Genomic DNA, 26,374 nt, shown 5'->3' on the forward strand with positions numbered 1-26,374 from the left:
TCTTGAATGTCGACATTCTGGGCAGAGGTGCTAAGTACTGCATCCAGTCTCGGTGGTCTGTTCAAGGCTCTATTGCTTTAGTCACCGATGATCAATGATGATGATGATGACATTGCGAGTGTCATCTACACTACTTTCATGAAGATAGCTGTTAACCTCCTGTTTCTCAGACAACCATCTGCTTGTTCATTGATCCCATCCTCTCTATCTCCAGAGGCAAATCATGAGATGGTTACTATGATTAGAGACACTTTCCTTGGTCATTTTGACATTAGGGCCTAAATGGGCCAGGCCTGGCTTTATTCCTTACTGAGCACAAATTGACCTGTGCGTATGTCTGTTTAGGAAATCTACTTGAGGATGGTTTAATGGGCCTGGAAGCCTACATTTCTGACCTGTAACTTGGACCCACTGTCTGGGACAGACAAGACCAGACCTGGGTTCCAAATACTAGCCTTTCTTGATTTAGCCTGCCTGTTGCAATGGAACCAATAGAAAAGTCCAGACAGTGCAAACCTTGCCCACCCTGACACTCCGGGCAGGCTAAAACAAACATCCTAGCATAAAATAGTGTTTAAACCCTCTAACAATATTGAGTCAGAGCAGAGCCACAGTGTCCTTCAGCCTGCCACCACCTAGACCTTGGGACCGCCACTCCTACTCAGTCACTTCTTTAACAGGCCCAAGGACACAACACTGACTAGCTGTGACTATAGCCCTGTTTTATACCTGGTTCTAACATGCCTCCTTTCTTCTGATCTTGTCCACATTCTGATTGTGCCCACAGACAGGTGTAGACCGAGCTTTCTCAAACTCGTTCCTGGGGTCCCCTGGGTGCACAATTAGTTTTTTTGCCCTAGCACAACACAGCTGATTCAAATAATCTACGTTTGATGATGAGTTGGTTATTTGAATCAGCTGTGTAGTGCTAAAGCAAAAAACAAAAAGTTTACCCGGGAAGGGACCCAGGACCGAGTTTGGGAACCATGGTGTAGACGAAGATGCATTGGGATCTGATTGTGATCAGATCTTCCGGACCACCTCTGGAGGTAGTCAGGCACACGTTGTGTCTAGATATCTAGACATGGATATGGAAAGTGAAATCAATTAAATCATCATTATGCCTCCTTCTAAAATCATTGACAAGCAGGTCGTTTAACCAATTTGGTGCTTTTTTGAGAAGTGTAACTTAGTCCCATAAAAAACATTTGATTTCACCTAATTTGAACTTTCTGGTAACAAAACATTTTCCCTTATCAAGTGGTTGAATAAAAAAAAAATTATATTAATTAAGTGCCAAATAAAATAACAGGGCTAACGAATTCATGTTAAATCAGCCCTAAATCCCCTTGTAACATGGGGAATGGAAGCTTGTTGTGTCCAACAGGAAGTGGCAATTGAATGCAAGCTTCACAAATGTATTTTAATTGTTAAAACAGGATTGATGTTTTATGCTAGATCCTCTCACACAAAACACCAAAAAATGGCCAGAAACAGTAGAGCCAGCTCACCTGCTTTTACACTATGATTTGAATATTACATGTTCAAGTGTTTCTCTTGAATTTTTGTATATATATATTTTTTTTAAAGGAATACTTTCACCATAGTTGGTTGACCTTAAAATGAGGGCCTGACGTAAATTAATCACTACACACATGAAAAACATGATCATCTTATACTTATTGGTCTATTAACTCATTTACTGCATGGTGATGTCACCATGGAAGGCCAAAACTCCCTCCCACCAAAACAGGCTGAAATGTCATAAAGCCTTTTCAAACAGCTCTTATTAATTCAAACTCAGTGTGGAAATACAATGAGTATACAAAGCATTAGGAACAAATTCCAAATTCCAAATATTGAGTTGCACCCCTTTTGTCCACAGAACAGCCTCGATTCGTCAGGGCATGGACTCTACAAGGTGTCGAAAGCGTTCCACAGGGATGCTGGCCCATGTTGATTCCAGTGCTTGCCACAGTTGTGTCAATTTGGCTGGATGTCTTTTGATACATGGGGAATTGTTGAGTGTGAAACCTAGTAGCATTGCAGTTCTTGACACACTCAAACTGGTGCCCCATGGTACCTACTACCATACACTGTTCAAAGACACTTACATCTTTTGTCTTGCCCATATTCACCCTCTGAATGGAACACATACACAATCCATGTCTCCTCCTCTTCATCGACACTGATTTTTGAAGTGTGTGTATATCTTGTTTCTCATGGTCTGGTCGTCTTTAGGTGCCTTTTGGCAAATTCCAAGCGGGCTGTCATGTGCCTTTTACTGAGGCGTGGCTTCCATCTGGAGAATACCAAGAGTTTGCAAAGCTGTCATTAAGGCAAAGGGTGGCTACTTTGAAGAATCTTAAATATTAAATATATTTTGATTTGTTTAACACTTTTTTTCGTTAGATGTCTTCACTATTATTCTACAATGTATAAAATAGTAAAAACAAAAAAATGGAATGAACAGGTGTGTCCAAACTTTTGACAGGTACTGTACATTGGAACTGTGTCCAACTGAAATATGCAAAAGCTCAACAGACACTCTCACAATTGGCATGCCTCTCTCTCTCTATCTCTCTCTCTCTCAACTATCTTTCCTCTTTCTCTACCACATGCACGTGTCTCTCTCATCTAACAACTATTAACTATCTGGAGAAAATTTGTATAGACAGCAGACTAGAACAATCTCTGTCTGTACTTTCTAACCAGCAAACGAATACCCAGAATAGAGGAAATGAAACAAGCTGACCTATAATATGCAAAAGCAGAATGTATCATAACAAGCCTCAGTTTAAGGGGTTGTTTTTGTACTTGTAACTATAGTACTTTGTACAGTGCATTCGGAAGGTATTCAGATCCCTTGACTTTTCCACATTTTGTTAGGTTACAGCCTTATCCTAAAATGGATTAAATAGTTTTTTCAGCTCATAAATCTAAACACAATACCCATAATGACAAAGCAAAAATGTATTTTTTTTAAAAACCGACTGAAATATCACATTTACATAAGTATTCAGACGCTTTACTCAGTACTTTGTTGAAGGACCTTTGGTAGCGATTACAGCCTAGAGTTTTCTTGGGTATGATGCTACAAGCTTGGCACACCTGTATTTGGGGAGTTTCTCTGATTTTTCACTGCAGATCATCTCAAACTCTGTCAGGTTGGATGGGGAGTGTTGCTACCGAGCTATTTTCAGGTCATTCCAGCAATGTTCGATCAGGTTCAAGTCCGGGCTCTGGCTGGGCCACTCAAGGACATTCAGAGACTTGTCCTGTACCACTCCTACGTTGTCTTAGTTATGTGCGTCGTTGTCCTGTTTGAAGGTGAACCTTTGCCCCAGTCTGAGGTCCTGCTCTGGAGCAGGTTTTCATCAAGGATCTCTCTGTACTTTGCTCCGTTCATCTTTGCCTCGATCCTGACTAGTCTCCCAGTACCTGCCGCTGCAAAACATCCACACAGCATGATGCTGCCACCACCATTCTTCACCATAGGGATGGTGCCAGGTTTCCTGTAGGCGTGACACTTGGCATTCAGGCTAAATAGTTCAATATTGGTTTCATTAGACCAGAGAATCTTGTTTCTCATGGTCTGATAGTCTTTAGGTGCCTTTTGTCAAACTCCAAGCGGGCTGTCATGTGCCTTTTACTGAGGAGTGGCTTCTGTCTGGCCACTACGATAAAGACCTGATTGATGTGCTGCAGAGATGGTTGCTGGAAGGTTCTCCGATCTTCACAGAGGAACTCTAGAGCTCTGTCAGAGTGACCATCAGGTTTTTAGTCACCTTCCTGACCAAGGACCTTCCCTGATTGCAAAGTTTGGCCAGGCAGCCAGCTTTAGGAAGAGTCTTGGTGGTTCCAAACTTCTTCTTTTTAAGAATGCCACTGTTTTCTTGGGGACCTTCAATGCTGCAGAAATGTTTGGGTACCCTTCCCCAGATCTGTGCCTTGACACAATTCTGTCTCGGAGCTCTACGGACAATTCCTTCGATCTCATGGCTTGGTTTTTGCTCTGACATGCATTGTCAACTGTGAGACCTTATATAGACAGGTCTGTGCCTTTCCAAACCATGTCCAATCAATTGAATTTACCACAGGTAGACTCCAATCAAGTTGTAGAAACATCTAAAGGATGACCAATGGAAACAGGATGCACCTGAGCTGAATTTTGAATCTCACAGCAAGGGGTCTGAATACTTATGTAAATAAGGTATTTCAGTTTGAATTATATATTTTTTGGTGCAAAAATCTGTTTTAGCTTTGTGGGGTATTGTGTGTAAATTGCTGAGGAAATAAAGCTGTAAATGTAACAAAATGTGGAAAAAGTCAAGGATACTTTCTGAAGGAACTGTTTCTTCCTGAAACAACTTCTATGATGATGTGACTACCCTTACTAAATGGGACGAAACAGGGAGGGACGTACCTGAAATAGTCCAATGTAAAACATTTGGGGTGGCAGCGTAGCCTAGTGGTTAGAGCGTTGGACTAGTAACCAGAAGGTTGGAAGTTCAAACCCCCGAGCTGACAAGGTACAAATCTGTCGTTCTGCCCCTGAACAGGCAGTTAACCCACTGTTCCTAGGCCATCATTGAAAATAAGAATTTGTTCTTAACTGACTTGCCTAGTTAAATAAAGGTCAAATTCAAATTTTGTTGCAAAATGTTTTCATCTTTCACTAATGAATACACCCCGGTTCTTTGCTTAGCCAACTAGTGCCTAATTTGTCAGTTTACAAGTGCTCCCATCAATAAGTGTCCACTCTGTCTCCTCTGCAGCAAATGGAGACGTGGCCCATCCTCACACCCGCCTGACTGTCAACGCCCCCCACCTTTCCTACATGTGCGAGGTGGGTGCCAACGTCACCCTGCTCTGTGCCCAGAGAGGTGCCAAGCTGCACCCCTCGGACCACCTGCATCAAAGCTGGCTTTTCACCCCCCACTCAGCTGAGCATTGCCATGACAAGGTGCACCCCCGCGACCACAATCACCGGGGCAACCATTCCAGTGTGGCTCTTCCTTGGGGGGTAAAGTACGGGGCAAGCGAAGAGTCTTTCTGGGTGCAACTACAGCTTGTCAACAATTCTGACCAAGGGCGTTACTGCTGCCTCTCCCTGGATATTAACAATGGCAAGGTGGTGCAGAGGACGCATAGCCACGTCTTTCTCACTATCACACCTCGTAAGGCCATGTGTGTGTGTGTGTGTGTCACTGTGTGTGTGTCACTGTGTGTGTGTGTGTGTGAGAGAAAGAGTGAGAGCGAAAATGTGTGTTTAGAGTTTTAGTCTGTGTTTGAATTCACGTCTGTCAATTGTTTAATATTTGTGTGTGTGTGTGCACGGTGAAACTACGAGTCAATTCTTATCATGACATTTAAAATGCTAAACTGTCTTGTATGTCTCCTCATCTCTCTGTAGGGAAAAGAGACGAGTCGAAATGCACTCTATTGGACATCAAGCCAGCAGAAGGTATACTTTATTCACATGGACAATTGTACCTGCCTCCAGCACAGGGATGGGCAACTCCAGTCCTTGGGCGCCGGAGTGGTGTCACACTTTTTCCCCATCCCTAGCAAGCAAAGCTGATTAAACTAATTGCATTCTAAACTGAAGGTCATGATTAGTTGATTATTGGAGTCACCTGCCCATAAGAAAAAATGATGTAAATAAGTGTAAATAAGTAATTAAGTAACTTGTGCAGGACAGAATGGCTCAAAAGGCAGGAGCCCATCTACTGTTTCTGTAGCGCGAGGCAGCTTGATGGACAAGTACACCCACTGGACAGGACGCTAGTGTATCGTATGGCCTTGCCCCCAATCAATTTCCTTAACGCTGAGTGTCAAGCAGAGATGCATCAGGTCCCATTTTTATAGTAGTTGGTATGACTCGGCCAGGGATTGGACTCACAACCTTCCATTCTCAGCGCAGACACTCTAACCACAAGGCCAATGAGTTGGTATAAATACTATAGTTGTCACTGTAATGTTTTTGCTGACTTTACTGTAGTATTCACTGTTTTTGCGGACTAAAGATGGGTGTTTGGTATAAAGGGGCCAATCAACATCCTCTCAGAAACAATGGGTGGGTTTAGGACAAAATCCGACATGTGCGTTGAATTAGGCTGTCCTCTGGTTGGTTGAAAGAGATCCAACCACAGATCAGTTAGTTTAAAATAATGCCCCTCATTACAGGCTCAAACTGTTTCAATGAGGAAGAAGTTTAGACTGATATAGAATGGAAATAGAATGGTGGACACGGCGATCAGGCTGGTTCCATCAGGCTAAGTAAAATGCTCTTTGAGGTTAATTTTGCCCCTGGTCTATTTACGGTATCCTCAGGGTCAGTGACTGCAGGCCTGGCCACAGCTGCTTGCATCATGGCTATTCTCTCGTTGCCCATCATCCTGGTGTTAGTGTACAAGCAAAGGCAATCTGCCCAGTCCAGCCAACGTGAGTAACAAAGACATATATGCACGCGTGCAACACACACACACACACAGTTTCAGCTCTACACTTTGTGCTTAAACTCATTTCCTCTACACTAGCAAGTATGACTTTAGGGAATAAACATGCATAGATTTAGCACACTGCTTTGTTGTCTGATAATGGGCCATTTCCCTTTCCCCCTCCCAGGTGCACACGAGCTGGTGAGAATGGACAGGTGGGTTGAGTTTCGCACAGCCCAGACGCCAGCTATGGCTTCCCTCTGACATTAGGCTAACACTAACCACATACATACTTCCATAACGCTGTTGATAACATAGATACAAAGTGGTAATCACACTGTTATGTACAGTATGTATGTATTCATGTACAGTCAACTCTTGATATAAGTATGCAATGTCTTGAGAACTTGTAAATGTGCACTCACCGACTCATAGCACTGGAGGAATGTAAAAATAATGTACTTGAATTGGGACTGTGTGTCTCTCCTCAGTGAGGCTGCGGGCCATGAGAACCCAGTATTTCTGGGGGTCTCACCCCCGGGCCAGGCTAAGACCAGGACTGTGTCTCAAATCATGACCAGGCAGTCCTCAGAGACCGGCCGACACCTGCTTCTGTCCGACCCTGGCACCCCCCTATCTCCTCCCGCACACGGAGTTGTCTTCTTCCCAGAACAGGGTAAGACGCGTACACACAGGATATAACACACACACAGGATATAACACACATACACGCACGAATGCATGAATGCTCATGCACACACACATGCAGACACACGCTTTGGTACTATTTTCACAAGCAACACGTGTAACACAGCCAGTCTTGCGTTGAAAAACATTTATTGTACAGTGCATTCATTTTGTTTGTAGACTTCTTTCAACACAACCTTTGATCCAAAATACAATATTACTGTGAAATATAATGAGTCAATTGGTTTAATCAACAAAACACAACATCATGTTAGCTTCTCAATTGTGTTATTTTAACAATAATAAACGAAAAAATTAAGATACATGCTTCAAAATTGACGTTTGAATGTAGTATGCTACAGTTCTGTAAATTACAATGTTTACCCTGTATTCACATTAGGCAATACACTTGCTTTACCCATAAATTTGACTGAACATCTTTTCGATAATTTCTATCCCATGTGTCATCATTGAAGACATCTTTCAAATGAAAGAAACTATGTTTAGCAGGCACTACTAGTTTGCATCAAGCCTGTCTTGAGCATGTTCTCATCGAAATCGCAGGATATATCCACATTGTTCATGCACCTGGCGAAACACCTTTTGGCATGGCGAATCCAAGCATGACATACAGTACCAGTCAAAAGTTTGGACACAACCTACTCATTCAAGGATGTTTCTTTATTTGTACTATTTTCTACATTGTAGAATAATAGTGGAGACATCAAAACTATGAAATAACACATTTGGAATCATGTAGTAACCAAAAAAGTGTTAAACAAATCAAATTATATTTTAGATTCTTCAAAGTAGCCACCCTTTGCCTTGATGACAGCTTTGCACACTCCTGGCATTCTCTCAACCAGCTCACCTGGAATGCTTTTCCATAGGTCTTGAAGGAATTCCCACATATGCTGAGCAGTTGTTGGCTGCTTTTCCTTCACTCTGCGGTCCAACTCGGGGCTCCCGAGTGGTGCAGCGGTCTAAGACACTGCATCTCAGTGCTAAAGGTGATTGGGAGTCCCAATTGGCCCAGTGTCATCCGGGTTATGGTTTGACCGTCATTGTAAATAAGAATTTGTTCTTAACTGACTTGCCTCATTAAATAAGGGTTAAATAAATTAACCATCTCAATTGGGTTGAGGTCGGGTGATTGTGGAGCCCAGGTCATCTGGAGGCATGTTGGGTCATTGTCCGATGGAAAAACAAATGATAGTCCCACTAAGCACAAACCAGATGGGATGGCGTATCGCTGCAGAATGCTGTGGTAGCCATGCTGGTTAAGCGTGCCTTGAATTCTAAATAAATCACAGACAGTATCAATAGCAAAGTACCATCACACCTCCTCCTCCATACTTCATGGTGGGCACCACACATACGGAGATCATCCGTTCACCTACTCTGCATCTCACAAAGACAGCAGTTTGAACCAAAAATCTCAAATTTGGACTCATCAGACCAAAGGACAGGTTTCCACTGGTCTAATGTCCATTGCTCGTGTTTTTTGGCCCAAGCAAGTCTCATATTATTATTGTGGTGTTTTCTTTGCAGCAATTCGACCATGAAGGCCTGATTTCACGCAGTCTCCTCTGAACAGTTGATGTTGAGATTTGTCTGTTACTTGAACTCTGTGAAGCATTTATTTTGGCTGCAATCTGAGATGCAGTTAACTCTATTGAACTTATCCTCAGCAGCAGAGGTAACTCTCGCTCATCCATTCCTGTGGCGGTCCTCATGAGAGCCAGTTTCATCATAGTGCTTGATGGTTTTTGCGACTGCACTAGAAAAAACATTCAAAGTTCTTTAAATTTTCCGTATTGACTGACCTTCATGTCTTAAAGTAATGATGGACTGTCATTTCTCTTCACTTATTTGAGTTGTTCTTGACATAATATAAACTTGGTATTTTACCAAATAGGGCTATCTTCTGTATATCACCCCTACCTTGTCACAACACAACTGATTGGCTCAAAGGCATTCCACAAATTAACAAGGCACACCTGTTAATTGCAATGCATTCCAGATGACTACCTCATGAAGCTGGTTGAGAGAATTCCAAGAGTGTGCAAAGCTGTCAACAAGGCAAAGGGTGGCTACTTTGAAGAATCTCAAATATAACATATATTTTGATTTGTTTAACACTTTTTGGGTTACTACATGATTCCATATGTGTTATTTCATAGTTTTGATAGTCTTCACTATTATTCTACAATGTAGAAAATAGTAAAAATACAGAAAAACCCTATTATTCAACAATGTAGAAAACAGTACAAATATAGAATGGAATCAATAGGTGTGTCCAAACTTTTGACTGGTACTGTAGGTCTGTATTGAAATCATTGCATGCTTTATCCATGGCCTGAAGGAGGGTGGTACGCTCATGTGGATGGCAATCATACGTTTTCTTCCTGTATTGTAATTGTGTATTGTACTTATGTATTGTAGTGGTCATGTTCAGTTCACAAGAATGTGTCACTAGCAACACTGGAGTTTTGGGTTTGATTCCCACTGGGGTCACACACTAGTGTGGACTGTTGTCACTTTGGATAAAATTGTCTGCTACTTAAATGGAAAAATATATGACCATATTACAGTACTGTATTGGCCAATGGTCCCCCCCCCCCCCCCCCCCCACCCACCCACCCCGTTTACTGTATAGGGAATGTTTTGGAGTTTCTGGATTATTTGCGTGTTTGTATTGGTATTGTATTACTCCACTCTAAGAGCTAGAAACACAAGCATTTTGCTGCACCTGCTGTAACATCTGCTAATCTATGTACGCAACCAATTGTTATATACCGTGCATCTCTGATCTTGTCAATATGTTTAAGCCTTGAGAAAATTGAGACATTGATTGTGTGCCATTCAGAGGGCGAATTGGTAAGACAAAAGATTTTTGTGCCTTTGAACAGGATATGGTAGTAGGTGCCAGGTGCACCGATTTGTGTCAAGAACTGCAACACCGCTGATTTTTTCACACTCAACAGTTTCCTGTGTGTATCAACAATGGTCCACCACCCAAAGGACATCCAGCCAACTTGACACAACGGTGTAAAGCATTGGCGTCAACATCAACCAGCATCCCTGTGGATGATATCTAAAGTAATGTGAGCATTGCCTTGTGAAAGACACTTACTTTAGATGAAGATGTATTGCAATGTGAAACATGTATTTCTAGATGGAACACTTATTAACTTTGGTGAAAAAGTGACTGTATGATTTTGTGTGTTGTGCTTAGAGTTTTGAAACAAGAGTTTACCACATACTTGTGAAAATTGCACCAAAAGCGAGAAAAAAATGTAAATACACAAATGGCCACCTTCCACACGCATGCAAGTACATACACATAGCTGTTGACACAGAGAAGCAGACAGCCAAGTATTGATATTGCACAAGAGTTAACTGCTGTCATTTTAATTTCCACACAAACACAACCAAAGTCTGACGTAATATAAGCTTACCATTGCTTTACACGCCTGTCACAGCACAGAGCATGAAACATCCAGTTTATGAAGGCAGTCTTAGCTAAAACACACACACAGCTGGCTTTAGTGTGACGTGACTAAGGAAACTGGTATGCACAAAAAGTCAAATCCAGTTTCACTCCCCATTCCCACTCCCCACTGGATAGAGCATGGCTGCACCACAACATTTACCTCCTCTGACTCCTCCCCCTCTGACCCTCTTAATGTCCAGACCTGGGTTAAAATACTATTCAAAATCTTTCAAATATTTTAAGTATTTGCTATAGCCTACTTGGAGTCCCAGATGAGCAGCATTCACAGTTTTGCAACTATTCTTCTGGTTCAATTGAGCCAGGCAAGTTCAATCATGCCCTTTATTCCTGGGGAACCTGTACAGACATTCCCGGTTTCCTGGTAGCCAAGTCTTGGTGGAACAGAGAGGAGAGAGGGCCTGTCTTAGATATAAAGGATTGTTCCACAGCTGATTCTCTAACGCATACATACATAGGCTCACTTCATGTTTTCTGCTTAAAAATAATAGCCCACGCTGACCTTCAACTCAGTGGAATTTTAGCATCAATAGTTTCCGCTTTCTTTTTCAGAGTTTCACAACACTGGTCTAGAACCTCTTTCTGGTTCTGCTTTTGACTGACACATCTTATTCGTCCTATTCTATGAAATGCAGACTGTCTGTAGAATTGCTTGTGTCTTGTACAGAATGTGCAGTATTCTTTATCTATTTTGGGGGGACTGTGTTGGCAAAGTATTGAGAAAGTATTGAAACATTTATGTACAAATATTTAGTTTCCTCATCAGTCACAAATGTTCCCTAAGCAAATATTACAACAGACCAACTTACAGTATCTGATGCAGTAACTAACTTCCCTCTCTTGGTGTGTGTGTACAGTGAGCTCCAAAAGTATTGGGATAGTGACACATTTTTGTTGTTATTTTGGCTCTGTACTCTAGCACTTTTAATTTGAAATGATACAATGACTAAGGTTAAAGTGCAGACTGTCAGCTTTAATGTGAGGGTATTTTCATCCATATAACTGTTTAGAAATTACAGCACTTTTTGTACATAGTCCCCCAATTTTAGGGGACCAAAAAGTATTGGGACAAATTCATTTATGTATATTAAAGTAGTCAAACATTTAGTATTTGATGCCATAGTCCTAGCACGCAATGATTACATCAAGCCAGGCCTAGTCGCCCAACATCAGTGCCCGACCTCACTAAGGCTCTTGTAGATGAATGGAAGCAAATCCCCGCAACAATGTTCCAACCATCTAGTGGAAGGCCTTCCCAGGAGAGTGTAGGCTTTATAGCAGCAAAGGGGGGACCAACTCCATATTAATGCCCATGATTTTGGAAATAGATGTTCGACGAGCAGGTGTCCACATACTTTTGGTCATGTAGTGTATCATACTACACCCAAAAATGCTAACCTTCCATGTTATTGTAATGGTGAGAGGTTAACATGTCTTGGGGGTATGATATTTGTACACCTCATCATTATCCATTCATGCAGGACTATACGTAAGCATGGTAGCATCCACATTAATGTAGACATGTTTAGAAATAGTATATTCTTATTTAGAATACAAGTGACTCCAAAATGACATTACATTATTTACCATTCATTTCTATTGGGCACGAAATAATCTGAAACTCAACCAAAACAAACACCAAATGCACCCAACAAGTTTGTAGAGTCACAAGCTAGATGAATTCATTGCGTGCTAAGAATACAAAATGTTTGACTACTTACAATTTGTCCCAATACTTTTGGTCCCCTAAAATGATGGGACTGTGTACAAAAAGTGTTGTAATTTTTAAATGGTTCACCCACTATGGGTGAAAATGCCCTCAAATTAAAGCGGTCAGTCTTTACTTTAACCTCATAGTCAATGTATCATTTCAAATCCAAAGTGCTGGAGTAGAGAGCCAAAAGAACCAAACATTTGTCACTGTCCCAATACTTTTGGAGCTCACTGCATGCGTGTGTGTTTTCTAGATCCCATCCTAGAGTCTCCTGATTTCCTGCAAGTGTAGAGAGAAGCAGTCAATGGCTCCCTAACCCAGAAACACCTTGTGGTTAGTTATTCATTGTCACTCTGCCATGTCACCCTGAAGCCTGTCTCACAACCTTCTCTGCTGGGAGAGCTCTCTCTCTGTGTACCACATCCTGGATGGATGGGAGAGGGAAGGAGGGGACAGTTTCTTCTAAAATAAATGTTCCACCTGCAACAACAACTGGAGGAGGCCAAAGAGGGGGGGATTTGTTCTCGACACTTGTGTTGCAGTGGGGGCCCGCTAAGTATGTGACGCACCGTCTGACCACTGACGACAGCTCAAGGACCAGCAGGTGCTCCTGATCTGATGTCCCAGGACTGTACTGAGGAGGATGGGGAGAGTGTGGGTGCAGGGTGGGCTGTAGAGGATACAAAGCAACTCCCGTGGACTCTTGATGACATGCTCCTCACCATTTCCCTCACCATTTTCTCCAAAGAGATTTCCCCCATATAGGGCCCGTTCCCCGGACACAGATTAAGCATCAATCTAGACAGAAAACAGTGTAAACTTTGGTTTAGACATTTGTTTTCCACTAATATTTGACAAACCTATTTTTCAGTGGCAATTGACGAGAATGACTAGACAGACCTAGAAAAAACGAACTGAACGAAAGTGATTTTTCATTTCAGTTGACTAAAATGAGACATGACAACATCTATCTATCTCTGTGATTAAAATCTGACTCTTTAGTGGACAGGACAATAGTTTTTGAACAAATCTAGCACTTTTCAGTGATAAGCACAATTAATATTAGCAGGACAGATGTAGTTCTTTTCAGCAGTAGGAAGGATGCACCACACCCGGCACACACAGCCTCCATCAGCTGGTGAGCTGGGGGGGAGCAAGCGATGAGTGTGGACAGGCTTCGCTCCAGCTCCGTCTTCGATTAGACACATTGCGCAGGCAACTCTTCTTAATTTCCCGATATTGCGCAGGCAACTCTTCTTAATTTCCCATAGCTAACCAGTCACCACTAGCATTCTAGTCAGCTACCCTTTGCCTGGTTAAGAAACACAAGCTGCTTTACAAAATGTAAAACAATAGCAGCATTGAGTTTAATAGTACAACTACAGTCTAGCTATGTTCTTCTCTTCCTTGAGTAGAGAAAAGTAGGCTGTTTTTTGAATTTGTAGACTTCGCGCAACCCTCCCACTTTCCCCACTGCCTTTCATAGACAGGTTCTGTAGCCAAGTCTCCCTCTTTTCCTCAGAGAAAACGCTTGATGGTAGCCCTTACTGTTCAAAAGATATGACCCGGCTCTATGTTGTTTCTTTTTATTGTGCATTGGCGGGCTGCATTTTATATTCATAAAGAATATTGTGGGCCGTGCTAAAAGTAGGCTACTTGCGGACCAGACCGTTAACCATTTGTTTAGACTACACCTTGTTCAGTCATGTTACCTCAATAGCTAGCTATAGCTAACAAACTGGGGCTCGTACAGCAGTATGCAACTTTTTGGAATGTTCAGATAGAAATATGCTATGTAGAACAAACATGCCTCTGACATTTTGCTACTGAACGTGGCTCTGGTATTACCAGTAGCCCACTGTATATGCAAACATTTGGTGGCACAGAAAGAAAGGAATTGCAAAAAATGTATTGACTAAATTCTTCTTGCCACTACACCTATATCTGACTCGGTAAATATCTGACACTGTGTACCCAGTGACTCGAGCACTGGGTACACATGGCTCTGATATGGCTCTGATATGCATATTCAGCACATTTGCTTGTGCCAAAGTGATCAGGGTAGTAAGAGATACCCATGTGCTGACAGTAGTCTTTTAAGGCCATTTCCAACCAGCCTTAAACAATTGTTTCTAAAAATGTGTTTCTCTGAGCTGTTGTAACGAGACCAAAGCCCCACTTTTATTTATCTAAATGTCCCATTCTTGTGTTGTTCCTCTTTCCCCTTTTATATATTTCACTACCTAAAATACTGTGTTTCTGTAACCCCCCTCCATCCATCCCTTCCCTTTCCTCGCTCTTATTCCTTCCCACACCCTTCTCTGCACGTAACAATGTCCAAATATTCAACCAGTACTAGAAACTGTCAAATAAATATTAGAGATATATTGCTATGCTGGATGGTCTGTTTTTGAAGAGAAGTGTCCATTTTGGCTTGTGGATGGATCTAGTAACCCAAACTCAATGAGCCAAATGCCTTCACTGCCAAGATGACCAACGTGTTTATTCCATGGTGTTCTTGTGATAACTGTTTTGTGATATCCTTTGGCATATTTAGTGCTTATACTTGATTATTTGTTATCTTTATGTTTATCTATCTGTATGTATACATAAGGGAATTGAAAAGTTGTTGACCAAAGCACAATCAGACAGAGAAGGACAGTGAAATCATGTGTGAAGTCGACTAAACTGGCATTTCAGACATGATGTTTAGATTGTCTCTACGGTAGTGATAGGTGGCTATCGAATACTACTGTAGATATTAGATAAGGGGTGTTCAGTGAATTGTAAAAAAAAACACCCTGAAATTTGTCATATGTGTGTGTGTGTGTGTGTGTGTGTGTGTGCGTGTAATAGCCAAACAGCTGCAGCTTTGGCAACACCATATGAAATAAAGCCTTTCCCAAAAATAATGAAATAAAATGCTGATGTAATTTTTTTCTATAATAAATCGGCGCTCTTAAACCTTTCTCTTTGTGTTTTCAGTCATTTATCACTGAGCATAATATACACTCACTGGCTGGCAGGTTTCCCAATGCTACAAGAACATGTTGTTCTAGTAGGCCAAGGAGGGACCTATTATTTATGGGTGATTTTACAGAATAGGTGTGTCGTGTCTGGACTACCATTAAATGTGAAGACTTATTTATATCAAATCAGTTCTCTAGGTCTAATTATTATGTGATTAAATTAATCATGTAAACATTAATTAACTAGGAAGTCAGGCACCACGGAAAATGTTGAGATTACAAAGTTATAATTTTCCGAATATCAATCATTTAGTCTTCTATTAATGAATTATTAATTGCCTCATCAGTTCTCATTACTGGAAGTTGCAAACCATTGGATATTTGCACGAATCCTGGCCAAAATCATGAATCAGCGATATACAAATTGGCTTAATTATTCATTTACTAACAACTAAATAATCACACAGAATTACATAGCAAACAAACAGTAGATATTGGTTACTAATGATGATAGAAAAGTCCCTAGTGGGCTAAGCCGATATGACGGCTTGGTAGACAAAGGAAAGGGGTGGGGACTGAGAAAGAGCAGGAAAGACAGAATGGATCCACTATACACAGTGGATAATTATAATCATTGTATTGATAATCCTTTGCAATTATTCTCGATTGAGTGGCCGTTCATGTGCAATGTATATATTTACGCCCATATTTCGTTGTTGTCTTCTCTGTTGGAATCCACTCGATCGTCATGTAGAGTTCATCAGAGTTTTTGGTTAACTTTCCCAGAAGTTACAATGACTTTCGTGGTTGTACTTGGTTTGAATGGATAACTCAGAGTGCCATTCGGAAATGTTCTCATAGAATAGATGCTTCGGCGGTTGTCGGTATTCTCGTTCTAGACTTGCGTAATTTCTAGCTGTTTGAGATTTGCTCCTATTCTGTAGTGATCAATAGTCTCAGAGTTGAACCATTTCCAGCTGTGTAGCCAAAACTACAGCTGTATGGCCTCCGATGGCCTATAGAATTGTAGCCATTCCAAAGTGGGTACTCTGTCCCGGCGTTCTCTGACTTCTTAACCATTCGAGATGTCCGGTTTACCGTGGGTCTCTTTGGTATGAAATGTACATTTTGTCACGGGTGGTTTTATACTCTGGGGTAGAAAAGGGCAGTTCCATGGCGCCGAAGTCATGTCTATGCTCACGTGGGCGTGGCCATTGATATGGTTAACTTTATATGAAAACCCATACTCCCATTTAGAAGGTTAATATCACATTACATCTTTTCACAAATAGTTACATGTTTAATCACATACGTTTCACAATATTTAGATGTAAACCTGACAGCAATTGAAGAGATACATTTATGTGTGTTTCCTGTCCTTCATGAGAGCACCAAATGAAACACTCATCATAACTGTCCCTTAAGTGTCCATGGACCATTCCCACATTCTCAAAAGTTGAAATATTGTTTAGTTCTCCCATTTTGGGGATAATAAGTTTTGAACTAAGATAAGCGCTTTGTTCTGGTTGACTCTCTCAATACTGCATGGCAGTTTCTACCAGGTATTTATGACCTGTTGTAAAGTCATACAACTGTGGAGAGAGAGGCAGGGGGGGCTATGATCCGCCCCCAGGGCATATCATGACAGGTGTAAATTGCTGTCCCACCCCCCAAAAAACTATTCTTAAAAACAGTTAAGTGTCACGTCCTGACCACAGAGAGCATTTATTTTCTATGGTGGAGTAGGTCAGGGTGTGACTGGGGGTTAGTCTAGTTTATTATTTCTATGTGGGGTTCTAGTTTTGTTTTTCTATGTTGGTGATTTTGTATGATTCCCAATTAGAGGCAGCTGGTAGTCGTTGTCTCTAATTGGGGATCATATTTAGGTAGCCTGTTTGCCACCTGTGGTTTGTGGGATATTGTTCATGTGTTGTTGCATGTTAGCACTCCATGGTCGTCACGGTTCGTTTAAGTCTTTATTGTTTTGTTGTGTGGTTCACTTATTTCTAATAAAAGATGTGGAACCGAGATCACGCTGCACGTTGGTCAGAGTATGCTTCCAACGATCGTGACATTAAGTCTCCAAGCTTTGGACATTTTATTAACATCATATGTTCTAATTCAATCCAAGCCAATAACAAACACATTGTTAAATTAATATATTATAAACCATTGTTTACACAGCTATTTCTATTGAGGTGGCTGTCCCAAACCCTGCTTCCTAAACTTAATGTTTGAAAATAAAGAAATTCAGGATTTATGTACTTTGTTTAACACTATTACTTCAATGGAACATCTTGATTTGTTCTATTATTACATTGAACGATAGTGATCTAATTATTTGTTTAGTCTATTTTTAAACATCTTTCTCTGAAAAATGCGCCCCCCCATGCTTTAAAATAATGCATGTGCCTTTAGCCAACAAATACCACAAGGTGATGGGATTGCATCCCCCTCCACTATGGCCACATGGTGAGTAGTCTGTCTGCAAACATTTAGGATATTTTTTTTATTGTATTAATGTGTTTTTTAAGAGGTGTTCTTGCCAAACATTAGGAACACCTTCCTAATATTAAGTTGCCCTTAGAACAGACTCAAATCATCGTACATGGACTCTACAAGGAGTAGAAAGCATTCCACACTGATTGCTGGCCAATTTTGACGCCAATGCTTCCCACAGGTATCAAGTTGACTGGATGTCCTTTGGGTGGTGGACCACTCTTGATGCACACGGGAAACTGTTGAGCGTGAAAAACCCAGCAGCGTTGCAGTTCTAGACACAAACCGGTGCGCCTGGCACCTACTACCCCGTTCAAAGGCACTTAAAAATGTTGTTTTGCCCATTCACCCTCTGAATGGCACTCACACAATACATATCTCAATTGTCTTAAGGCTTGGAAATTATTTAACATGTCTCCTCCCCTTCATCTACACTAACTGGAGTGGATTTAACAAGTGACATCAATAAGGGATCATAGCTTACATCCAGATTCACTTGATCAGTCTATCATGGAATTAGCAGGTGTGCTATACATTGATATGGTTAACTTTATATGAAAACCCATACTCCCATTTAGAAGGTTAATATCACATTACATCTTTTCACAAATAGTTACATGTTTAATCACATACGTTTCACAATATTTAGATGTAAACCTGACAGCAATTGAAGAGATACATTTATGTGTGTTTCCTGTCCTTCATGAGAGCACCAAATGAAACACTCATCATAACTGTCCCTTAAGTGTCCATGGACCATTCCCACATTCTCAAAAGTTGAAATATTGTTTAGTTCTCCCATTTTGGGGATAATAAGTTTTGAACTAAGATAAGCGCTTTGTTCTGGTTGACTCTCTCAATACTGCATGGCAGTTTCTACCAGGTATTTATGACCTGTTGTAAAGTCATACAACTGTGGAGAGAGAGGCAGGGGGGGCTATGATCCGCCCCCAGGGCATATCATGACAGGTGTAAATTGCTGTCCCACCCCCCAAAAAACTATTCTTAAAAACAGTTAAGTGTCACGTCCTGACCACAGAGAGCATTTATTTTCTATGGTGGAGTAGGTCAGGGTGTGACTGGGGGTTAGTCTAGTTTATTATTTCTATGTGGGGTTCTAGTTTTGTTTTTCTATGTTGGTGATTTTGTATGATTCCCAATTAGAGGCAGCTGGTAGTCGTTGTCTCTAATTGGGGATCATATTTAGGTAGCCTGTTTGCCACCTGTGGTTTGTGGGATATTGTTCATGTGTTGTTGCATGTTAGCACTCCATGGTCGTCACGGTTCGTTTAAGTCTTTATTGTTTTGTTGTGTGGTTCACTTATTTCTAATAAAAGATGTGGAACCGAGATCACGCTGCACGTTGGTCAGAGTATGCTTCCAACGATCGTGACATTAAGTCTCCAAGCTTTGGACATTTTATTAACATCATATGTTCTAATTCAATCCAAGCCAATAACAAACACATTGTTAAATTAATATATTATAAACCATTGTTTACACAGCTATTTCTATTGAGGTGGCTGTCCCAAACCCTGCTTCCTAAACTTAATGTTTGAAAATAAAGAAATTCAGGATTTATGTACTTTGTTTAACACTATTACTTCAATGGAACATCTTGATTTGTTCTATTATTACATTGAACGATAGTGATCTAATTATTTGTTTAGTCTATTTTTAAACATCTTTCTCTGAAAAATGCGCCCCCCCATGCTTTAAAATAATGCATGTGCCTTTAGCCAACAAATACCACAAGGTGATGGGATTGCATCCCCCTCCACTATGGCCACATGGTGAGTAGTCTGTCTGCAAACATTTAGGATATTTTTTTTATTGTATTAATGTGTTTTTTAAGAGGTGTTCTTGCCAAACATTAGGAACACCTTCCTAATATTAAGTTGCCCTTAGAACAGACTCAAATCATCGTACATGGACTCTACAAGGAGTAGAAAGCATTCCACACTGATTGCTGGCCAATTTTGACGCCAATGCTTCCCACAGGTATCAAGTTGACTGGATGTCCTTTGGGTGGTGGACCACTCTTGATGCACACGGGAAACTGTTGAGCGTGAAAAACCCAGCAGCGTTGCAGTTCTAGACACAAACCGGTGCGCCTGGCACCTACTACCCCGTTCAAAGGCACTTAAAAATGTTGTTTTGCCCATTCACCCTCTGAATGGCACTCACACAATACATATCTCAATTGTCTTAAGGCTTGGAAATTATTTAACATGTCTCCTCCCCTTCATCTACACTAACTGGAGTGGATTTAACAAGTGACATCAATAAGGGATCATAGCTTACATCCAGATTCACTTGATCAGTCTATCATGGAATTAGCAGGTGTGCTTAATGTTTTGTATACTCAATGTACTGTATACAGTGCCTTGCGAAAGTATTCGGCCCCCTTGAACTTTGCGACCTTTTGCCACATTTCAGGCTTCAAACATAAAGATATAAAACTGTATTTTTTTGTGAAGAATCAACAACAAGTGGGACACAATCATGAAGTGGAACGACATTTATTGGATATTTCAAACTTTTTTAACAAATCAAAAACTGAAAAATTGGGCGTGCAAAATTATTCAGCCCCCTTAAGTTAATACTTTGTAGCGCCACCTTTTGCTGCGATTACAGCTGTAAGTCGCTTGGGGTATGTCTCTATCAGTTTTGCACATCGAGAGACTGAAATTGTTTCCCATTCCTCCTTGCAAAACAGCTCGAGCTCAGTGAGGTTGGATGGAGAGCATTTGTGAACAGCAGTTTTCAGTTCTTTCCACAGATTCTCGATTGGATTCAGGTCTGGACTTTGACTTGGCCATTCTAACACCTGGATATGTTTATTTTTGAACCAATCCATTGTAGATTTTGCTTTATGTTTTGGATCATTGTCTTGTTGGAAGACAAATCTCCGTCCCAGTCTCAGGTCTTTTGCAGACTCCATCAGGTTTTCTTCCAGAATGGTCCTGTATTTGGCTCCATCCATCTCCCCATCAATTTTAACCATCTTCCCTGTCCTTGCTGAAGAAAAGCAGGCCCAAACCATGATGCTGCCACCACCATGTTTGACAGTGGGGATGGTGTGTTCAGGGTAATGAGCTGTGTTGCTTTTACGCCAAACATAACATTTTGCATTGTTGCCAAAAAGTTCAATTTAGGTTTCATCTGACCAGAGCACCTTCTTCCACATGTTTGGTGTGTCTCCCAGGTGGCTTGTGGCAAACTTTAAACAACACTTTTTATGGATATCTTTAAGAAATGGCTTTCTTCTTGCCACTCTTCCATAAAGGCCAGATTTGTACAATATACGACTGATTGTTGTCCTATGGACAGAGTCTCCCACCTCAGCTGTAGATCTCTGCAGTTCATCCAGAGTGATCATGGGCCTCTTGGCTGCATCTCTGATCAGTCTTCTCCTTGTATGAGCTGAACGTTTAGAGGGACGGCCAGGTCTTGGTAGATTTGCAGTGGTCTGATACTCCTTCCATTTCAATATTATCGCTTGCACAGTGCTCCTTTGGATGTTTAAAGCTTGGGAAATCTTTTTGTATCCAAATCCGGCTTTAAACTTCTTCACAACAGTATCTCGGACCTGCCTGGTGTGTTCCTTGTTCTTCATGATGCTCTCTGCGCTTTTAACGGACCTCTGAGACTATCACAGTGCAGGTGCATTTATACGGAGACTTGATTACACACAGGTGGATTGTATTTATCATCATTAGTCATTTAGGTCAACATTGGATCATTCAGAGATCCTCACTGAACTTCTGGAGAGAGTTTGCTGCACTGAAAGTAAAGGGGCTGAATAATTTTGCATGCCCAATTTTTCAGTTTTTGATTTGTTAAAAAAGTTTGAACTATCCAATAAATGTCGTTGAACTTCATGATTGTGTCCCACTTGTTGTTGATTCTTCACAAAAAAATACAGTTTTATATCTTTATGTTTGAAGCCTGAAATGTGGCATAAGGTCGCAAAGTTCAAGGGGGGCGAATACTTTCGCAAGGCACAGTATATAAATATTTTGGGGCTAAAACATGTTTGCTGGGATGTACATACAGTATCCAAATGAAAGATAGCCAGCATATATAATGGGGATTCTGTAAATTCCAAACTGAAATGGTCACAACCAAAACAATTGACACCATAGAGATATATATTTATATACAGTACCAGTCAAATGTTTGGACACACCTACTCATTGCAGGGTTTTTCTTTATTTATACTATTTTCTACATTGTAGAATAATAGTGAACATCAAAACTATGAAATAGCACATCTGGAATAATGCAGTAACCAAGAAAGTGTTAAACACATCAAAATATATTTTATATTTGAGATTCTTCAAAGTAGCCACCCTTTGCCTTGATGACCGCTTTGCCCACTCTTGGCATTCTCTCAACCAGCTTCATGAGGTAATCACCTGGAATGCATTTCAAATAACAGGTGTGCCTTGTTAAAAGTTAATTTGTAGAATTTCTTTCCTTCTTAATGTGTTTGAGCCAATTTTGTGTTGTTACTAGGTAGGGGTGGTATACAGAAGATAGCCCAATTTGGTAAAAGACCAAGTCCATATTATGTCAAGAACATCTCAAATAAGCAGAGAGAAACGACAGTTCATTATTACTTTAAAACATGAAGGTCAGTCAATCCTGAATATTCAATACATTTTCAAGTTTCAAGTTTCTTCAAGTGCAGTTGCAAAAACCATCAAGCACTATGATGAAACTGGCTCTCATGAGGACCGCCACAGGAATGGAAGACCCAGAGTTACTTCTGCAGCAGAGGACACTATCATTAGAGTTACCAGCCTCAGAAATTGCAGACAAGATAAATGCTTCACGGAGTTCAAGTAACAGACACATCTCAACATCAACTGTTCAGAGGAGACTGCATGAATCAGGCCTTCATAGTCGAATTGCTGCAAAGAAACCACAACTTAAGGATACCAATAAGAGGAAAATAAATGCTTGAGCCAAGCCACGAGAAATGGACATTAGACCGGTGGAAATCTATCCTTTGATCTGAGTCCAAATTTGATGTTTGGTTACAACCGCCGTGTAGTTGTGAGACACAGAATAGGTGAACGGATGATCTCTGCATGTGTGGTTCTCCCCGTGAAGCATGGAGGAGGAGGTGTGATTGTGTGGGGGTGCTTTGCTTTATTTGACCAAGAAGGAGAGTGGGGGGGCTCCAACCCTCCAAGAGCAGCAGTGGCAGCAGTGTAAATACTATGTTTTAGACTGATCCAATGAACCATTGCCTTTCTGTTCAAAATTTTGTATCAAGACTGCCCAAATGTGCCTAATTGGTTAATTAATACATTTTCAAGTTCATAACTGTGCACTCTCCTCAAACAATAGCATTATATTATTTCACTGTAATAGCAACTGTAAATTGGACAATGCAGTTAGATTAACAAGAATTTAAGATTTCTGCCAATATCAGATGTCTATGTCCTGGGAAATGTTCTTATTACTTACAACCTCATGCTAATCACATTAGCCTACGTTAGCTCAACCGTCCCACTGGGAACCCACCGATCCTGTTGAAGTTAAGTCGTTTTTGGGGGTATCTGTACTTTAATATTCATACTTTTGACACCTTCTACTTTTACTCCACTACATTCCTAAAGAAAATAATATACTTTTTACTCCATACATTTTCCCTGGCACCCAAATGTACTCGTTACATTTTGAATTCTTAGGAGGAGAGGAAAATGGTCCAATTCACACACTTATCAAGATAACATCTCTGGTCATCCCTAATGATGATCTGGTGGACTCACTAAACACATATGCTTCGTTTGTAAATTATGCCTTAGTGTTGGAGTGTGCCTCTAGCTATCCGTAATTCAAAAAACAAAACAATGGTGCCGTCTGATTTGCTTAATATAAGGAATTTGACATTATTTATACTTTTACTTTTGATACTTAGGTATACTTAAAATCAAATCATTTTAGACATTTACTCAAGTAGTATTTACTGGGTGACTTTAACTTGAGACATTTTCTATTAAGGTATCATTACTTTTACTCAAGTATGATAATTGGGTACTTTTTCCACCAAGTGTGTCAATCATAGACTCTGTGAGATGGAGGCCACACATAGGCGACCACAAAGACCGATCACATGACATATAAGTCCCACAGTTGCGCAAAAATAGAGGATGCACGTTTGCATGCATGCACACACTCAGACAAATCACATTGTGGTGAGGAATATGTGAAGCGCTCTTGCAAGGTTTCTAAACAGGAAGTAACAAGTCTCTTCTTCCTCTTTCAGTAAAATGGCACCACAGCCGTGGATTTCCTGTTATTGCACATCGTCGTGCACTTCCTGTGTATCACAGTGTACTTCTTGTCCTTATACCTCTGATCAGCCAACGCAGAACACATGGGATTAAACCATCAACCTGCTACTCATCATGGGGACACTTTAAATAATCAAAAAATGTATATAGCATACATGATGTCTTAATATGCACTATATACAGGTACATCCTTCACAAATCATCTATAAACTTATGCCATACTATATAAAGGCTTTATATTTATAGCTCCTTAAGTAATGAGCATTGCCATGTGAACATTGTCTTCAAATGCGTTAGAAAGTCTTTCTCCATGTTCTGAGGCCTGAATAAATGATTTGCTAATATTAGTTTGATGTATTATTTCAAATATTTCCTTATTCAAAATGTTTTCCTTATTTTATACAGTTTCATCATATTCGGTCACTGAAACCACTTCAAAGGTATTGACTCATTCAAAATACCAGGAATAAGCCAGGCTAATCCTAGCCCATCTATATGGTGAAATGCTTGCAGTACTGAGGAACACCAACAGAGTGCAACATGTTTTCAACTGTGATTAACCTGACATGACTCTTCTGAGTGAAGCCAGTCCAACAACCTATAGCCAAGTCACAAGTTACACAGCTACTGTCCAGGAGAGTGTTTAACAAGGCACAATGTTGTGTAACGTTAAGATAAAATAAGCATGCCTATCTGACATGTAGACGGCTCTATTCATTATGTTTTGCAACATTTGCCTACTAAACGTGACCCTGGTAACACAGTGACCAAAACCCTGTCCAATTCAAATCATCCCTGTTCCCTTAGCTCTGTGTGTCAGCGCCCACCCCCACCCCCACCCCCTCCCACCCTTGACCTCTAACCCTCTCTGACTCACCGATAGTGGAGGTGTACCGTCGTCCTCCACCATCACGGTCAGCCGGTACTCCTGCTGGCGCTCACGGTCGGGTGGGCATGGTCGGGTTGTCATCTCACCTGTCATGCGGTCCATACGGAAGGTGAGGTCCTGGTTACCCGAGGTGATGTAGTAGAAGAGCATGGCGTTTGACCCGATGTCATGGTCTGTGGCCACCACGCGCAGGACGGACGTACCACCACCCACATTCTAACACACACACACAGTTAGATGGACAATAACTTGTTCAGCATCATGTGCATAATACACTATATTTTCTGTGTACTGTATATATTTCATAGCTTTTTGTTTTTGTTTTTAAAGCAGAGTGCAATTCCACCCTCCATTCATATTTTTGGGGGACTTGTATCCAGGCAGTACAGAATGAAATGGGGAGACAGGGTAGGGAGACAGAAAGCTTGAAAGGCATTGGGTCAGTGTTGGGGAGTAGTTCCAATACATGTAATTCAACTAGTAATTGAACTTCATTTTGCAGTAGTTTGGTGATAGTTTCACTAGATTCATAACTTTTTTAAAACACAGGCAAACATCCCTTTCAGATGTTATTTTTTTGGAAGCATCTACGACACAGAGGACACTTTAAAAGTTGAATTGATAGATGCGTGCGTGTGTGTTTGGGTGTGTGTATTATTCGGTATGTAATTGACTGATGTGTGTGTTTGTGTGCGCGTGCATATGATTGCATAGGCTGACTGATGTATGTGCGTGTCTCACTTCACTGATGCTGACGTTGTAGCCCCCCTGGCTCTCGATGATGGGTGTGTTGTCGTTGACGTCCAGGATGTTGACAGTGAGAGAGAGGTCGCTGTAGTGGGGAGGCACACCGCTGTCCATGGCACGCACCTGTCATAACACACACATAAACAACATTATCAAAAGTATGTGGACACCTGCTCGTCAAACATCTCATTCCAAAATTATGGGCATTAATATGGAGTTGGTCCCCCCTTTGCTGCTATAACAGCCTCCACTCTTCTGGGAAAGCTTTCCACTAGATGATGGAACAATGCTGGGGGGACTTGCTTCCATTCAGCCACAAGAGCATTAGTAAGGTCGAGAACTGATGTTGGGCAATTAGGCCTGGCTTGCAGCCCGAACCATGAAAAATAGCCCCAGACCATTACTCCTCCTCCTCCAAACTTTACAGTTGGCACTATGCATTGGGGTAGGTAGCATTATCCTGGTATCTGCCAAACCCAGATTAGTCCGTCAGACTGCCATATGGTGAAGCGTGATTCATCACTCCAGAGAACGTGTTTCCACTGCTCCAGAGTCCAACGGCGGCAAGCTTCACACAGCTCCAGCCGACCCTTGGCATTAC

The 26,374-nt window shown here is 41.1% G+C and overlaps 2 protein-coding genes across 6 annotated transcripts in view; one reads left to right on the top strand and one right to left on the bottom strand.

Annotated features, from left to right (window-relative positions):
• The window catches only part of LOC109889705 (cadherin-23), a 648,086-nt gene that overhangs the window by 137,083 nt on the left and 484,629 nt on the right, over positions 1–26,374 (bottom strand). For both annotated transcript variants that reach the window (XM_031823245.1, XM_031823244.1), the window contains 2 exons: positions 25,768–25,896; positions 25,015–25,242 (listed from right to left, as the gene is read on the bottom strand). In XM_031823245.1, the coding sequence (XP_031679105.1) occupies positions 25,015–25,242; positions 25,768–25,896 (357 nt within the window). The remainder of the gene's footprint in view (positions 1–25,014; positions 25,243–25,767; positions 25,897–26,374) is intronic.
• vsir (V-set immunoregulatory receptor) overlaps positions 1–26,374 on the top strand; it is a 57,714-nt gene that overhangs the window by 10,938 nt on the left and 20,402 nt on the right. The window contains exons 2-7 of one of the 4 annotated variants that reach the window (XM_020481330.2): positions 4,779–5,180; positions 5,417–5,467; positions 6,337–6,447; positions 6,631–6,658; positions 6,935–7,119; positions 12,612–15,327. In XM_020481330.2, coding sequence (XP_020336919.1) covers positions 4,779–5,180; positions 5,417–5,467; positions 6,337–6,447; positions 6,631–6,658; positions 6,935–7,119; positions 12,612–12,649 — 815 coding nt within the window. In that variant the 3' untranslated portion in view covers positions 12,650–15,327. Of the gene's footprint in view, positions 1–4,778; positions 5,181–5,416; positions 5,468–6,336; positions 6,448–6,630; positions 6,659–6,934; positions 7,120–10,117; positions 15,328–24,109; positions 24,485–26,374 lie in introns of those variants that run through there. The other 3 variants (XM_031823246.1, XM_031823247.1, XM_031823248.1) reach the window with 3 other exon arrangements.

This window comes from Oncorhynchus kisutch, linkage group LG4, assembly GCF_002021735.2.
Source record: "Oncorhynchus kisutch isolate 150728-3 linkage group LG4, Okis_V2, whole genome shotgun sequence".
NCBI lineage: Eukaryota > Metazoa > Chordata > Actinopteri > Salmoniformes > Salmonidae > Oncorhynchus > Oncorhynchus kisutch.